This window comes from Porcisia hertigi, chromosome 12 (assembly GCF_017918235.1).
Source record: "Porcisia hertigi strain C119 chromosome 12, whole genome shotgun sequence".
NCBI classification, from domain to species: Eukaryota; Euglenozoa; class Kinetoplastea; order Trypanosomatida; family Trypanosomatidae; genus Porcisia; species Porcisia hertigi.
Window position 1 is genome coordinate 35,141 of NC_090571.1, and position 16,550 is coordinate 51,690.

Consider the following 16,550-nt stretch of genomic DNA (forward strand, 5'->3'; position numbering starts at 1 on the left):
TGTGCGCGTCTTCGCACTCTCTTTCGCCACTTCCTCTCCATTCATTTTCATCAGCTTTTCGGTGTCGGTTGTGTCATTTTTGCGGAGTGCCAATAATCTCGCAGTTAGAGACTCAGACCAGGAGTCATTCGAGGCGATGCATTTTACATCATGACCGCCTGATTTTTTTTTGTTTCTGCGACCGAGACGGCGGAAGCGTTTTCTTTTACCACTAGTCGGCTAGCCACCCTCGGTTACTCTAACATCACAGCGGCCCTATGAGAGAGAAGAGCTTGGAGTAACTGCGCTGTAGCGTACACTCGGTGAGTACCCAGACTTGTGAATCAGCGACCTTATCCCAGATCAGTGTCTTCTTCCTGCAGCGACTCGCTGCCCTTTACTCCCCCTTGCGTGCATTGACGATGGGAGGTGTACAAACTGAGTTCACCCTTCTAATTCTGGTCAGGGAGGCACCACAACAATCCTGCGTTGTCTTTGGCTTTTTTTATCCCTCTCACTGTTTCCTGCACCTCGCCGCACTCCGCGGGCTTCCCCTCAAACCTCAACGCTTCTGTCGCCTTTCATCTTTCGGCATCGTGGCTCTTCAGTTTCACCTCACAGGAAGCTTTTTTTTTCTTCTGCAACCATTGGATGCCCACTAGTGCCACGTTAGGGACTCAGTAACGTTGGTGGGCAGAAGGAAGGGTCGACGCTCGAAGCTCGAATAGTTTGCATTTTTCTCCTTTCCTCAGCCACACAGCACATAGGCTTTCCGGCGCGACACATTAGGCTGTGTTGCTGGGCACCACATCACCGCGGTTTTTTATCGTTGGCTCCGCCTGCCAGTTTCTAGCTTTTTCGTGCCTTCGCGCTCGTCGTGTACCCCGCGTAAAGTCACAGCGCTGCACCACCGCTGCTCAAGTTCCTGTTACCTAATTGACCTTTTCCACGGAGGAAAAAAAAGGGGGAGAGAGAAACCGACGCGATCGTCGCATCATCCTGAAAGATGCCCAGGGTTTTCTCCATGTTCCAGGCGGTACCGAAGCACCAGTGGCCTGTCCCTTCCACCGTCAGCACGTGCGCCGGTTGCATCAAGGCATTCGGGCTCTTTCGAACTCCAAACAACTGCCACGGATGCGGACGTGTGTGCTGCTCAGAATGTCTTGCAGAACACGTCGTGTTACCCGGTGAACCAGGCACCCGGCCAGTGCCTGTGTGCTCTTTATGCGCCAAAGCCGTCATGCGCACACACGAGGAAGCGGAGATGGCAATGCATCGCTGCCAACTGCTGGAGGAAATGTTGAATGAACAGGTCTCACAAGCAGAAAAGTTGCGCAACGATATGCGCGAGCAACAGGAAGAGAACAAGCTACTGATACAGGAGAGAGAGAGCCTCAAGGCAACCATTGCGAGAATGGAAATCGAGGCGGACGTGGCAGCTGGGACGTCCACATTAGGCACTGTAGCGACGGCAGCGCACTCTCCTCTTTCGTCATCTTTAAAGGCAGACGGTGGGCCCTGCCTCAACGCCGGTGATTTGCCAGAGTCGGTGGCTGCCATGGAAGAAGCTATCCACAAAAAGCAGCGGCAACTCGACTTGCGCGAGGCAACTCTGAAGGATGCGCTCAAGAAGGTTTCTGCCGACGCGGCAAAAATTGTGGAACAGCGTGCCGCGTTCCAGGAGCAGGAGAAACGGATGACGGCGCAGCTGACTGCCCAGTTCACCTCTCTCTTCAATGATGAGCGGCAACGCCTGGAAGATATTTGCGTTGACGCGGTCACGGATGTGCAGAACAAGTATATGGAGTGGGTTGCGCAGCAGCAGGACAGCGCGTTGAGGCACCGACGGATGTACGAGCAGATGATGGAGGAGCGGCAGCAGCGTGCGCTTGCAGAGATGGCCGAACTACGGGCAGAACGTGACGGGTTGCAACAGGCACTGGAGAGTCAGCGTGCTCGTCTGGAAGCTTTGCAGAAGAGCGCGTCCGTGGAGGAGAAGTAGAGGTGCAGGGAAGCATTTTATCGTCAGAGAGAGTGCTGAGATGGGGGGGGAGAATTCGGTGTTGGCCGCTCGTGCGATGAGCGAGTCCCCGTAGCCTGTTGTTGCATAGTCATGAACATAGTACCCTCTGGCGCATGTGCGGCTGAGGAGTTTGTGTTGAGGTTGGCAAGGTCAGGTGCCCGGCAAGGCGAGAAAGGCTCGTCACCCGTCTGGCTTTTGGCTGGCGCAGTGCTCTCGCTTTTTTATTTCCATGATGTTTTATCAGTTACTGTTCGTGCTTGTGGTGCCCGAAACATGTGTTATTGACCGCTCTCTCCTGTTTTCCGTCGGCCGACGTTAGCGCTCTCGCCGCCACCTAGCTTTCTTTTCCAACACACCCACACCACCGCTTCACAAGCTCCCTCCCTCTAGCACCATGTCGGGGGCGTGACACACAGGTTAAGAGGAGGAGTGAAGTACTTCTCGCCCGCCTGGTTGACGACAAAAAAAGAGAGAAGGGATCCTGTGCAATTGTACGAATGTGCTTGTGGTGCCAACATCTTCGAACTTTTTTTTTTTGTGTGTGTGTGTGTGTGTACTTTTGTGAAGGATTCTTCTTCTGAAAAGAATGCTGCGTTCGAGTGTGTGCGACTGCAATACGCTGCGAGGCGGTTGCGTCCTTCGAAGAGATGTTGCTCTTTACTATTGTGTGTTTGGTCATAAGGGCGATTACCTGAAGCGCTGCGCGTTTTACTTTTGGTTTATCTGTCGACCAACATCGGCTGCATGTTTAGCCACTTCTCTTCGACACAACTGCTCGTCTCTCCTCTGGCCCTACCTTTTCGTGTGCAGTTCCTCGACTACATATTCACCAATTAGAATATCCCGCTCTGGTGTGAACATTTTTGTGCAGCGGTTTGCGTGACTCAGCTGGCGCGCGCGTCGTTGAGTTTATCGCCCACGGTACTTCCTCCCAGTCGTGACTTCTAAAGCGTAAGGCAAATATTCGTTGCTCATTCGAGTCAACCTTTTGTGGTCGCTCTGCATGTCTTCCCTCGACTACTGCAGTCTGCGTTCGTATCTTTGTGACATTGGCTACTCGATCATTCGATCTTTGGTCGTACTTGCACAACGACCATCACGGGTCTGCTTGCGTGGCCGTAAAGTTCACTTATCACGTGAAAAGCGCGCTTTGATCGCCAGCAGCTGGATGTGTTGAAGGAGCAGCAGCAGCAGCAGCACAAATTCCACAAAAAGTATCGTACGTGTACGTGCAGCAGCATCACACTTTTACGCCTGTCAAGAACGTCAGATAACTGGAATAGACGTACTCGGTGTCGCCATCGATCGACTCGTTTGTCTTGGTGTCGATCCAATCATACATTTTCCCCCAAAGCCCATACATACATATACTCATATACACTCACAGGAAGGCAAGGAGCAGAGCAATGTCCTCCTTCTCCAGATCAGCGCTCGAGATGCTCCAGGCAGCCGAGGACTCCCTCACGCGACGGCCCTGCCACAGCAGGGGCGTACCGGTAGGGGTAGGGACATACGCCTATAAGAGCACCATCGACACGAGAGAGAACAACTTCGCGACGAGTCACTCGTGCAAAAACCAACGCAGTGGCGTACCGTCAGACGTAGTTGGCATAGAAGAGCTGCAGCAGCAACTGAGCCGGGCTATGCGTGAACTGATCGACTTGCGCGCCGAGCTCGCTGCTGAACGCGATCGACGGCATGAAACTCTGATTGCTATGGGGCGGCAGTGGAAGGAAGACGTGCTGGTCGAAGTTCACCGGCGGGAGGCGGCCCTCCAATCAGATGTGTCCTCCATCGAGGAGAAAATGGTGGCACAGTGGAGGGAGAACAACGAGGGCTGTCTCATTATGCGCCGGCAACTTGAGGAGGCCATGCGCGCCAGCAGGGTTCGCGACACGGACCGATTTCAGCTGCGAGAGGAGCTACAGGAAAGGACTCAGCAGATGGAAGAGCGTGTGGACGCTGCGCTGGCGCAAAGCAGCGCGGTCCGCGCAGATTGCAGCCGTCAGCTCGAGCAAGAGCGAGCAACTCTCTCTCAGCGGCTGGATGCTGAGCTGTTGCGGCTAGTAGAAATGCGGCGTGACGATCAGCGAGCGCTGCAGCAGGCCAGGGAGCTGATGCGTGACGAGGGCCTGAGAATGAGGGACGGCATAAGGAAGGCGGTCCAAGAAGTGTGGGAAGGGTCAGCAGCCGCACTTGTGAAGACGGCCACAGAGCCCATCGAGCAACTCCGTGCGGAGCTGCGACAAGCCAAAGCGAACGCGCAAGCAATAGAGGAGAGGGTGGCAGACTGTGTGCGAACGTGCCAGGCGGAGTGCCGAGTTCTCACAACCACTACGAGAGAACAACTTCATGCGTTGGAATCAAAGGAAGCCGTTGCGACTTCATCTATCGACCGTGCAGAGCGCAAGGCAGATTCCGCGTACGAAACTGCACATCACATGGAGGCTGTAATAACGGCGGCGAAGGAGGCAACAGAGCGCGCACTTGTGCAGGTAGCTGGCGCTGTGGAGCGGACACTAAGGATAGAGCACACAATTACAGATCGAGACAGCCGTCTCGTTGCAGTCGAGTCGCAGCTGCATGCCATCGCCACTGCAGAGGGGCTGAGGGCGGAGGTTGAGGCCTGCAAGCGGCAGGCGGCTCGCTTGGAAAGCCGCCTGGAGGCTTCGGGGGCGACGTGTGCGCGAGTCGATCAGCTCGCAGACCGCACAGCACTGCAGGTGGCGGCGTTTGCCGATCGCATTAGCAGCTGCGAGGCCTCGACGCAGCGAGGGGTGGATGCAGTGCAGAGAGTACAGGAGGGACTCGAGGCCCTCGAGTCGGAGGGTCAGCAGGCACGCAACCGCTTCGACACCATTGAAGCGGTGCACCAGCGCCACTCACACCTTCTTGCCCAAGTAGAACAGCGGGTTGCTGGGCAGGAAAACCGCTTGGATCTCTGCCGGCAGCAACAGGAACAATACGTGAAGGATCACATGATGGTGCAGCGTGAGCTGACGGACCGCATGGAGATGGCGCACACGGTGGCCTCCCGAGCGGAGCAGGTCAGCAGTGATGTACGCGGAGAGGTGAACCGCGTGGAGCGTCGACTTGACGGCATCGACCACGGCCTTGCGTCCACTACTGCTGAAATAAATACCCTGCGTGGCGCCATCGATGACCAGCGCATCCAGACTCTCGAACTGCAGCGGCAGCAGAAGCAAGTGGCCGGTGACTTACGGTTGCTGTCATCCCGGGCGAATGAGCAGATGGCCTCCGCACAAAGCCATGAGCGATATTCAGTGGAGCGGGTGGAATCTCAAGTACAGCTGCTGAGACAAAACGTGGCGCGGTGTGAGGAACGTCTTAATGAAATGGACGGGCGCGTGCAGGACTACTTGAAAAACGCCATGCAGCACCACGTCGGCGAGGTCCAGAAACGTTTGCTTGCTGCACGGAACGAGAGCTTGTCGCAGGTGACTGAGCGAATGGTGGCAGTGGAAGGGGCTGTAGAGCAGTCGCAGCAGCGCGTGGCTGAAGTGCCCCAGCAGCTGGCCGCCGCGCAGCAGGCATCCGTGAAGCTGCAACGTCGCGTTGACGCTCTTGAGGCCAACCTTCAGTCCTTACGCGGGCAGACAGAGGTGCTTGCGGTGAGTGTAGATACGCAGGGAGGCGACCGCCAACGCCTGGGCACGGTGCAGCAGGAGCTCATGCGCCTCACAGCAGTGCAGGGGCGCACGCAACAAGATGTGAGCTCTCTCCAGGAGGCGTTGCGTGGGCTGCAAGTCTTGTTGGCGGTGGGCTCAGTCAAGGATCGTTCGCTCAGTGGACTGGGCATGTCACAAGCTCAGACAGCAAGCACGGATATAGCAGCAGCGACGGGGGCAAACTCGTCGTCTCCATCCGCACACCAACCTTCCGGCTCCGGCGTGCACATATCGCCGCACTCGCTGGTAACGGGTACACTTCCCGAGCAGCATCAGCAACGTTCACCTGCAGTTGCGACGCCACCATTGGCCGACACTTCTAAAGCCTCTTTGCAGGAGATGCAATATCGACACCGATTTTCGTCTGGAAGTAGCGACAGAGGCAGCAAAGAGGGTAGTGGAGAGCGGCCAGCGCTGCAGCTCAGCGGCGTATCGTCTGTGCGGCCCCCTGATGAGCAGGAGGGGCGACTGAATTCTCTTGTCGAACCCACCGAGCACAGTACCGCGTCTGCCAGCAGCGACGACGCTGTCCAGCCCTTTTCGACGAGGCCCGTAGCGGTCGCTAGCCCGCAATTCACCTCCTCTGAGACACCCAGCTCGGGACCAACGCCACACTTTCCCTCTACAGTGACAAACAAGGTGGAGCAGCTGTCCGCGCTCGCGGTCACCTTGGAGCATGCCACCGCGATCCGTGAATTCACTACCATCGCATCGTCGTCCTCGCTTTCGGATGACGAATCGAGCGACGACGGTGAGGAGAAAAGGCGAGGGGGGCGTAAGGTGTTCGAGTTGCGTGGGAGCCTCTCCGACGAGGGCGCCGAAGATGACTCGACTGACTTGACTGCCATCGTCACGCTGACGAGCGAGGCGCCGGCAAGCCAGAGCAGCCGGCAGTACAGTGGCTTGCCACCCTCACCAGAGCAACAACCGTCGGTTGGGCTGGCCGGTTCGCGGGGGCACCATACTCGTGGGCTATTCGTAGAAAAGACACCAGTGGTGCGCCAGGGAGTATGGGGGAATGTGTCTTCGCTACAGTCGCAGCGGCCCTCAGTTTCTAGCGAGGGCAAACCGAAGAGCGTGTTGCAAAGATCTGAGGCGATGTACGGTGATGGTGATCGCGTGCAGGCGATGTTGCAACACGATTCAGACACAGCAGAGATTGAGGGGACCGCGACCGTGGAGGATATGTGCGTCAATGCGGTGGACCTGGAGCCTTCATCCGTAAGCCAGGTGGTAGCCACTACAGTCTCTATGCCTCACACGCGCAACTCAAACTGGAATGATTGGGACTCTAATAGCGAAGCGAACCACACTGAGGAGGGGCGAGAGAGGCCGGGGGAAAGAGATACGATGGAGCCCCAGTCCCCCAGCGACCTCGGAGCGCGACACCCAGTGAATTGCTCAAATGCAAGCTCTGCAGATGATGTTGTCATGCACGTGAACAGTGTTGAGGAGTCGAGCGGCACGCCCGGGCCGCGAACAGCCAGCTCCATCCCTTTCACGGCGGGGGTTGCCTCGGTGGTGGTGCACCATCGAGACGTGGAGGACGATTTGACCGCCACGCCACGGCGCATATTTGTAAGCACCCCCACCCGTGACCGAGGAGTTGAATCGGTGCAGCAAGCGGCGCAGATGCGTGACTCTGTCCCCCGCCACGGGATAGGTACGACGTCGTCGTCCTCGTCCTCAGCAGAGAGAGCGGAAGCGCTTGGTCTGCGAGGTGTTCAGCAAGGATTGCCACAGCGTCCACCAGCGCAGATGCGCCAGTACACCAACTTCGACGACTCGACAAGTGCTGAGGACGATTAAATGAATCACACAATCGTGGAGTGGTGAGCGGTGATCACTTTTTTTTGTGCTTTGTCTTGGCTGATCCGCCTCATCTTGCTTGCATCTCGGGTGTTCTCTCCTCTCTCCTGATTTTTTTTCTCGGAGGAGGGTTTGGGCCAGTTGCTCCTTAACACGTCTTTCTTTCTGTGTGTGTGTGTATGTGTATGTGTGTGTATGTGTATGTATGTGTATGTGTTCTTGTGTGTATGTATATCTGGACATGTCTGCATTTCTGCTGTGACTCTCAGCGGTGAGGCCCACTGCCGGATTTCTTTTATAGGTGCTCAGCGTCCCTGAGAGACTTCGCTGCTACAGTCTTAGTTTCCCCCTCTCCCATTTCGTGAGCCCTTCGCATTCACGCGTCGTGGGGTGGGGTGGGGGAGGAGGCATGGGTGTGCTGCTCTCACGTAAAGCTCCATGTTTCCCCGTAGGCCCTGCCTATTGCTCTTCTCGAGTGCTGTTTGTTTTTGCATCCTTCCAATGGCACTGGCGCACAGGTGATTAGGCAGACGGGGGTGGCCTGGTGTAGACCTTCTCGGATGGCCAGGCTTGCATTCAACGAGGGGGTAGGGGGGATTCCCGTAAAGCACGCCTTATTTACATGGTGGTGGCAATGCAACATCAGTGAGGGGTGAGCGCGTACGGTAAAGCCTTTCGTAGTTTGGAGGAAGCTCTGGTTTCGGCGAAAGGGGAAGATGACTGTGTGGTGCATGCAATGATAGTGCAGGTCCACTCTGTAGATGCCCCACAGTCACTGATCAGCTCATGATTCCCTTCTTTGTTTGTCTGACACCAACTGGGAGGGCAGACTCTTCAAAGATTCGACAGGTTCCTCTCAGGTTCAGGTATCGGCTGCATCTCTCTCCCCCCCCCCTCTCTAGATCTCTCTTTGGTGTCTTCCCACGTACATTTCTCGTCCGGAAAAAAAGTGAGTCGGTCCGTTGAAGTCGTTTCTTGGGCTTTCTGGGCTTCTGGGCTTACAAGGAAGCCCTTTGCGCGTGGTATGGGGCACCACTGCACACCCTCTGAGGGGGGAGGAGGGGGGGGAAGCAGCCTCCTATCCCTCTGTCGACGCCAGAATCACTTCTCGGGGTGAATGGTTCGGGTAGGTTGGACGAAGGGGTCTGAGAGCGATGCGCCGTCAGAGGCATGTTGGTGATGGCGTCCTCGATGGCGCTTCATGGCTGCGGCCTGCAACATAGAACAGACCTTGCATCATTCATGGTGAACAGGAAACCGCGCCAACACGAGGCCTACGTATCTCACCGCCCCTGACGAGCGAGCTTGGAGAACCTTAATGGACACACTGGGTGAGCGCCGCTGTAAGGAGGGATGGGCTTTGAGAAGCGAACTGCAAGTCGGTGTGTGTGGATTTTGAGCAGCTGTTGCCCTGTGATGACTGGGTCGACGTTGCTCCAGCGATCGGCTACCTCTGCTTAGCTCCCTCCCTCCCCCCACAAATATATATATATATATTGACTTGGTTAAAGTATCCGCAGCCTACCCAGATCCCAAAGAGAACAAGGTGTACTCATCAGGGGAAGAGAGACACCGGTGGCCTGCGAGTGTGTATGCACACATAGCTGCTTTATTTATTTTCCTTCTTTTTTTTACTGAAGACGACTTCCTTGAGGCGGATCTACATTCTTTTAGATGTGCAGCGAGCCGTGAGGCGCTTCTGGTGCGGCCGAAGCTGCGCTGTGCATTCCTAGAACTGAAAATATATATGTATATACTTATATGGGTGCGGTATGTTCACGCTCGTCCTGGCTGCCTGCATCACAGGCGGCTTTCATATCATCTTCATGTCGTATTGCCTCGGTGTTCTCTGGGCGCATTGCAAAAGGGCGTCCAGACGTGAATTTGGTCGGCTTGCACCTTCCCGGCGCTCGTATTGGCATATTCCCCTTCCCTGTCTCCAAACAGATGTCTATTTATCACCAACCACGTCCTGCGTTTCCTCCTGTGTGTCTATCGTGAATGCGTCACTGCCTGTATGCCTTCTCTCCGTATTGGTTTTCAGTGGCCCTCTTTCCCTCTATCGTCCTCCACACAACCCTTCATGACAGCGGTTCTACCGGCGACCCAAAGTATCCGCCACATCACCCCTCCGTCACGTGTATTTTCGACTCGCACAAGGACACCCCGTGACGCAAGGGAGATTTGTGAGTCAAAGGGGAGTACCGTGTCACCCTCTGCCATACATACCACCAAGGGAAAGTGACGTTGGGGGTCGTTCTCGATCCTGCTTTCTTTTCTCCTCTTTTTTGATTCTCGACAGCTGGGAAGCCTTCCAGAAGCTGCGCCTCCTTGACACACCCCCTCCCACACGCCGTCACTCCCTCTTCTTCCTCGGGGACAGAAGGACAGGGGGGGGTGTTGAGGGCCCCCCTCTTTGGTGGCTTTGCTTGGGGTTTCTCTTTTTTTTTTCATCAGAGTTGGCTTCCACACCCCACGTGTTGATCAGCGAGGTGAGTGTGCAGTGCTGAGCGTTGAACACCAGACAGATTCGTTCGGGTCGAGGCGCAAGTGTGCTCCCCGCTGCTCAGAAACATTGGCCTATCGTTTAGGATCTGCTCGCCGCATTTATTCCTGCAGTGCTTCACCTGCCAAGGGTGAAGTTGTCACGGTGTGCCTCTGGAAGCACGACTAGTGTGTGTGTGTGTGTGTGTGTGTGCCTGGGGGCGGAGAGGGAGAGGGGGGGGTGGTGGTGGTGGTGGTGGACCTTCTCAGCGTGTGACTTTCGTGTCTCGTGGCACTGTTTATCTTTTGTTCCTAGTCTACCGTCGCGTGATCTGTGGCTTCACCACATCGCATCGGCGGCTGCGCACTCTGTTGCTCCCTTCCCTTCCCCGTCTCGGCTCCCCAGTGTTCGAGAAGAAAGTAAACGCTGGGGCTTCTTTGTTTTCACTTTTTTTCCCTTTTGCTCGGCCATTCTGTACACACCCGCGTCTCTGTGCACGGCGGGAGGGGAAGGGGGGCTGTCGACGCTGGCTCTGTCTGAAGAGACAATAAAGACTGACTGCCCCGCTCAGCCCCTCCCTCCGCCCTGGGGGGGGACTTGCTTTTTTTTTACTTTTGAGCAATACGCCGAAACGGCAGCCGTTGGAGGTGGTGATAGAGACCTTTTCGCGGGCATCATTTATGCTTCATTGTGTCTTTGGGGTTACCCGTCCTGTAACTGCCGCTCACGTTTCTTCAGTACAGCCGTTCCCGTTCAACAGGGGGGAGAAAATCAGTTTTATCATCCTGTGCTCGTAGCGGGTGTAGCGCTTCTCCCCTCTCCCCTCTCCCCTCTCCCCCCCCCCCCCCCCCCCCATTAACACCCCTTACCACCGGCACCACTGCAGTTGCCGTGTAGTAGCGCTTGGACTACTCACGAGGGAGGGGACAGGGAAAGGGAGAGCGGGGGAAAAAACGAACTAGGCATTTTGTAGCGATCCTGACGTCTGCGTACGCCAACGTCGTAGTGATTGCGAGAGGGCTCCTGGCTGATAAAATACAGAGGGAGTGACATGGGGGATCATCTAGGATCGCGCTTCACTGTCATTGAGCAGATCGGAAGCGGCAACTATGGCTCTCTTTACCGCGTCATCGATGGTGAGGCGGCAACACTGGCCGATCGAATTATAGCCACAAAGAAGCTAAAGGACCCAATGAACCACCCACACGTCTTGCGTGAAGTGAGCGTGCAGCGCCGTGCGCAGGAGTGGTCGTCGCACATTGTTAAACTCTTCCATGTCGTGCCACGTGATCGCATGAGGGCAGCGTTGGTGCTGGAGTACGTTCCGCTTGACTTGCGCACCTTTCTGAGTGCCTTTTACTGCAACCAGGCGGCATCATCTCTACCGGCGTGGTGTGCGAGAACTGGGACGGGTGCTACGGGACCAGCCTCAGAACCCTCTACCCATCTGCCTTTGATGTATGTGCGGAGAATTCTGCGCGGCCTCGTTGAAGCTCTTCACTGCATGCACGCCCGCGGAATCGTTCATCGTGATGTGAAGCCAGAGAACATCCTTGTGGAGCCTCTCGGACTGGGCCGCCCACTGCGGTGTATTTGCCCGCCTGTGAGTTCTTGCGAGTCAACTAGTGAGGCTTCGGGCTGCTGGATCCACGCCCCCCACACTCCACACCCACGAGAAGAGGAGAGGGTGACTCAAGCCAAGCACCAGCCGGGTGCGCTGGAGCCGTGTCAGTATTTCTGCAACAACTCAGTTCCACTTCATCATGATCTCACTGGTGAAGAGCTGGCGATCGCCATTCATCGCCTGCACTGCGAGATGTGTCGGCGCTGCCCTTCTGAAGTGGCCGAGGTGCAGGATGGCGCATCGCCGGCGCAGCGAGAGGGCGACGAGACGGCAACAGGCACCTCTCGCTCGCAAGAGCGACAAGCGGACGCCGTGGATAAGGAGGGGCCGGCGAAAGTGCCCTCGAGCGGGGAGAATCCATCTTTCGTGTCTATGGAACTGCCACTCTTACCAGATGCAAAGCTGTGTGACTTCGGCTCAGCCCGGCATATTGGGACGCTACGTTTGCGGAGTGAAGAGGAACAACGGGAGGAGCTCACGCCGGGTCCAACAACACCAGTGTATTGTGCACCCGAAATGATGCTGCTGCAGCGGTACGGCACATCGGTGGATATGTGGGCTGTTGGCGTCATCCTCTTTGAGATGCTGACCGGAGATTTTTTCCTTCGTGTCGGCACACTGCGGTCATTTGGCGGTGATGTCGTCGTTCAGGACGATTACTGTGTGATGCACCGGCTGAACTGCATGTTTGGCTACCTCGGCACTCCGTCCATTGATGAGTGGAGGCGCATCGCCCACCCTCTCTACTACCCCAAGGCGGTGCTGTCTCACCTGCCGCAGGTGCGTGATGCATCTCTCTTCCGCTGCACGGATCAGCCCACTACTCCTGTCAGATCCCCTTTGCATCATCGCAGGGACAATGAGGCGAACTGTCACGCCAAAACGATCGATGCGCAGACGGACCTCAACGGGCAGCATCCGCTTCCTGGTGCGCGTACATCTGGACCACGGGCACCAGTCGATGGGGCGACAAACATGCACGCTGCGGCGGCATCGACTCAGGGCTGTGATGAGGGAGCCGCAAGACGGCCGCTGAGCATATCGGATTTCCTGTTTTTCCATATCGGCGAAAGTGGTGTTGATTTTTTGCGCTCGCTGCTACGTTACGACCCCGCTGAGCGCATGACGTCTGCGGAGGCGCTGCGCCACCCTTTCTTGAGCCCCGATACACTGAACCCCTGAGAGGACTAGCAGAGCAACGATGCCGCCCGGAAGAAGGGCGGGGTGGGGGTGGGGGTGGGGGGGACGCATGACAGCGGGTGTGAAGCCGCTGACTCACATTGGCGACAAGGGACAGGGTGTGCAATACGGACTGAGGGAAGGTTCGGAATAGGGTTGTGGAAGCATTTGTTGTCGCACCCATCCACTTCTCTGTCCCTGCACTTCACTGAATGGGGTGGGCTGGCGTGATGCGTATCATTTCTTGTGTGTGTGTGTGTGGGTGTGTGTGGATTCGAGTAAACTTGGACACGGCTACGTGTGAGCACTGTCGAATACATAGTGGGTGGTAGTCAGGGCACTCTGCACTGTGTCGCGTCGTTCACTCTCCTCTATATGTTCTCTTGTGTCTTTTGCCAGCTTATCACCGTCCGCCACGCCAGTGATGTGTGTACACAGAGGAGGTGTTGGTGCGTTAGAGGGCATTCAAAGTTGCTAGTCGCAGAAGTGCATGTGTCCTCGTACTAATTCCTGGAAAGCTGTTGCGGTCTTTGTAGCTTTATGTGGCCGGATGCTGCGGGACTCATACTTCGCTGTGCTTTCTCCACTCCACCCACCATTCTTTTTGTGGAGCTCTTACCGTTACGGTTGGTGGCGATACTTGTGGAGGCGACAGTCTAGAGCGCACGTGTGTGCGCTTTCATGGCGTGCGCCCCTTCGCCTGGGCATGTGGGTGGTGGTGGAAGTGTGGGGGGGGGGGCGTGGAGCTGCCAGCCCCCCCCTCCCCCCTCTACCACCACCTCGCTTCCCCCCATCTCGCGCGTCATTCCCCTTGATGGACATTGACTCGCTTCCAAAAGAGTGTCTGGCGATTCCCTCCAAAAAAAAAATGGACAGTGTAGAGGCGCCACCGTCTCTCTTTGGACGCAATTTTTTCTTTCCTACAGCGGCATCCTTCTTCCCGTCTCTTGCGGACTTCACCTTCTTTGTGTTCGTGGGTTATTCATGGCTGTCCGCGTTATGTGCTCTCATGTCCAGCGTCATCACTGGTTTATCGAAGTGGTGCTTAAGAAGTGCATCCGAGCTCGATCAAGTCTGTGCACGTGTCGAATGGGTTCGCCATGTCGTCTCGTTCGTTTCCCCCTCCTACCAGAGGGGGGGGGTATTCGAACGCATGTCACGTGCCTGCGTCGATTTTATGTCTTTAGCGTCTTTCATTCAAGGCGCCCCATCTCTGGGTGAAGCGACGCCAGTTCCTTTCTTGTAACCGCATCTCTGCTGCTGCTGTTGCCGTTGCCGCCGCTGTCAGTGTGTCTGTGTGTGTGTGTGTGTATGCATGCATGCTTGTGCTGGTAGCGGCTGCAGGGTTCATGGCGGGTGAATATGCATGTATGTATTCGAGTCTGTCTGCGTGACACTCTTCAGGTCTTCGATACTTAATAGCCTTTTTTTTTAGCCCACACTAGAGAATTGGCGGGGGGGGGGCCGAAAGGAGAAGCATAGGGATCGAGTGATGGCGGACAATACCGTAAAGGCTCGGGATGCGTTTTGCTGGCAGCCCAGCCCCTCCCTTTCCGCTACTTCAGACTCGCCTTGTTTCACATGCAGCTGGGTGAGTCTTCTCGCCCACTGCGTTCATCCACTATAAGTCCCCCTCCCTTCCCCTCTTGCCCCACCCCATTCCCGCCCCGTGGGTTAAACACAAAAAAAATAACAACATCGGATCAGAGATGACTCGAGGTATGGAAGCGACATCCACATTGGTAGCTACAGCGGCAACTGCATTATAGCGATTCGTGGCGTAGAGGTGAGATTGGCACTCGCGAGAGGAGGTGGGGGGGCGGGGCGGAGCGCCTGACCGCGTTACCCGTGTTTGGGCTTTTCTTTGATGAGGGTTATCGTGCTGGGTGCAAGTGTGCGTCTGCTTTAGTGACCGCCACGTCAGAGTTGATTTCCTCGGGCAATTGACTCTGCCCCCCCCCCCTCCCCTTCCCCTCCCCACATCCTCGCCCTTCTCGCCAAGCACCCAGTTTCTCATCACAGAGATGTGAAATGCAAACATACGTCCATGCCCCTGTCTCTACCCCCCCCCCCCCCCGTCTCTCTCACATTGTCCACCGTCTCACTGCTGCAAGTCATCAACACACACACACACACACACACACAAAAGAAGATTTTCGTGTTTTGGCCTACAGAGAATAATAAAATCGGAGGCGCCGTGAACAGTGCACCAGTCTGCCGGCTCTCTCTCGTTTGTTTTCTTGTATGTGCACCGAGGCAGTGCATCACCTCTCGCCTTGGTAAACAAGGTATGACTTATGGAACTCTGGTGCTGTGCACCATCGTTCTCTATGCCCCCCACACAGTCTTGGCTGGGGTGGGGCTCCGCTGGCAACCCATGTTGATTGTGGTCGGCCTCCTCTCTTCCCTTGTAGCATTTCTGCCACTTTTCATGACTGGGTTGATGTTTCAAGCCCTGCACTGGGCAAGTGTTTCGGATGTTGCGACGGCTACATGGGTGGTAGTGACCCACTTTTTGCTCCTGAATGCTGCTCGAGTTGGAGTGCTACACGTCTGCTTGCGTCTGCAGCGACACGGGTGGGACCATGGCTGTCTGCTGGTGTGTAGTCGATTCCCTTTGGTGACCCTGAGCATAGCCGTCGGCGCTGGCTTCGCGGCGACCTCGCTTCTCGTGAGTGGTGGTGCACTTCTTGCTGAGGCGTGGGCTGTCGCAGGGGTCTTGACGAGCAGCAAGTACACTCCATCTTCCTCGAGTGATGTTGCGCAAGGGGTTGACCTTATAGCCTCCAGCGGCAGCTGCGCAGAGCTTCCCCGATTTGCACAGGCGTGCTTTCAGCAGACCTTTTTCACCTGTGGGCAAGTGGCGTGGACGGTGATGATGGGGCAGGCATACGCTGCCCTCTGGCCTCCGTGCGCAGCGAAGGATTTACTGGGGCATAATATGAGTGGTGATGATACCGAAGGGATTACCGGGGGCGGCAGCGCAGCGACGCCGCGGGTGCTGAGGTCGGGGCTGGAGGACGCACGGCTGGCGGTCACTGAGCACCTCCCAGGGGCTGAGGAGTGGCAGCAGCCTCTCGGGGGCAGCGAACTGGAAACTGTAGTCTGCAGCGCAAGAAAAGTCTGCCTACATACCGGTGTGGTGTCGGTGCCGCGTGAAGAGGCAGAGGCAAACCAGCGCGTGACCGGTGGTGCTGTGCACTCGGAAAGCGATCATGCCGGTGCCGACCCCACACCGGCTGCGACGCCGTCTAGGAGTGAATTGATGGGCTGCCCCACCGCAGAAAAGTGCGAGCAAATGACATTCTCACCGTCGTCGTCATCTGAAGTGGCGGGGTGTCTTGTGGCTGACTCCGTACTCGCTCAGCGGCTGCCTACCGCGGTCATCACCGGCACGGCAGCGCTGGCCCTACATGCGGCGTTCATACTGCTGCCTCTGGCGGCGATGGATTCAACATTCGGCTCTGCGCGCAACACGGCAACTCCGTCATCCGTCAGTCAGCGGAGTGTGTGCATCGTTAGCGTACCTCTGCAGTGCGTCGTGACGATTGTGTCGGTGGTATGGGGGCTGTGGATTGTCCATCTAGAACGCCACCCTTCGGCCTACATGCTGCTTCCATCATCCCTACGTTTGGGCGTCTATCAAAGTATGTGACGATTGGTCACAGCGGCATTGCGTGTGCAACTCCCTCGCCTCGCCGAAGCCAAGCTTTGTTTGCCATATATTACGCGCGCGCACGCGCGGGGGGGAGCTTCTTTTTT

The 16,550-nt window shown here is 56.5% G+C and overlaps 3 protein-coding genes across 3 annotated transcripts; all 3 read left to right on the top strand.

The window, feature by feature from the left end:
* Positions 1-3,408: 3,408 nt before the first annotated feature.
* Positions 3,409-7,500, top strand: JKF63_07460 (uncharacterized protein; the record flags this gene model as incomplete). Its single annotated transcript, XM_067903397.1, has 1 exon — positions 3,409-7,500. The coding sequence occupies one exon, from the start codon at positions 3,409-3,411 to the stop codon at positions 7,498-7,500; it is 4,092 nt and encodes a 1,363-aa protein (XP_067758822.1).
* Positions 7,501-11,036: 3,536 nt separating this feature from the next.
* JKF63_07461 (uncharacterized protein) lies at positions 11,037-12,791 on the top strand (the record flags this gene model as incomplete). Its single annotated transcript, XM_067903398.1, has 1 exon — positions 11,037-12,791. The coding sequence occupies one exon, from the start codon at positions 11,037-11,039 to the stop codon at positions 12,789-12,791; it is 1,755 nt and encodes a 584-aa protein (XP_067758823.1).
* Positions 12,792-15,078: 2,287 nt separating this feature from the next.
* On the top strand, positions 15,079-16,443 carry JKF63_07462 (uncharacterized protein; the record flags this gene model as incomplete). Its single annotated transcript, XM_067903399.1, has 1 exon — positions 15,079-16,443. The coding sequence occupies one exon, from the start codon at positions 15,079-15,081 to the stop codon at positions 16,441-16,443; it is 1,365 nt and encodes a 454-aa protein (XP_067758824.1).
* Between the last annotated feature and the right edge of the window lie 107 nt (positions 16,444-16,550).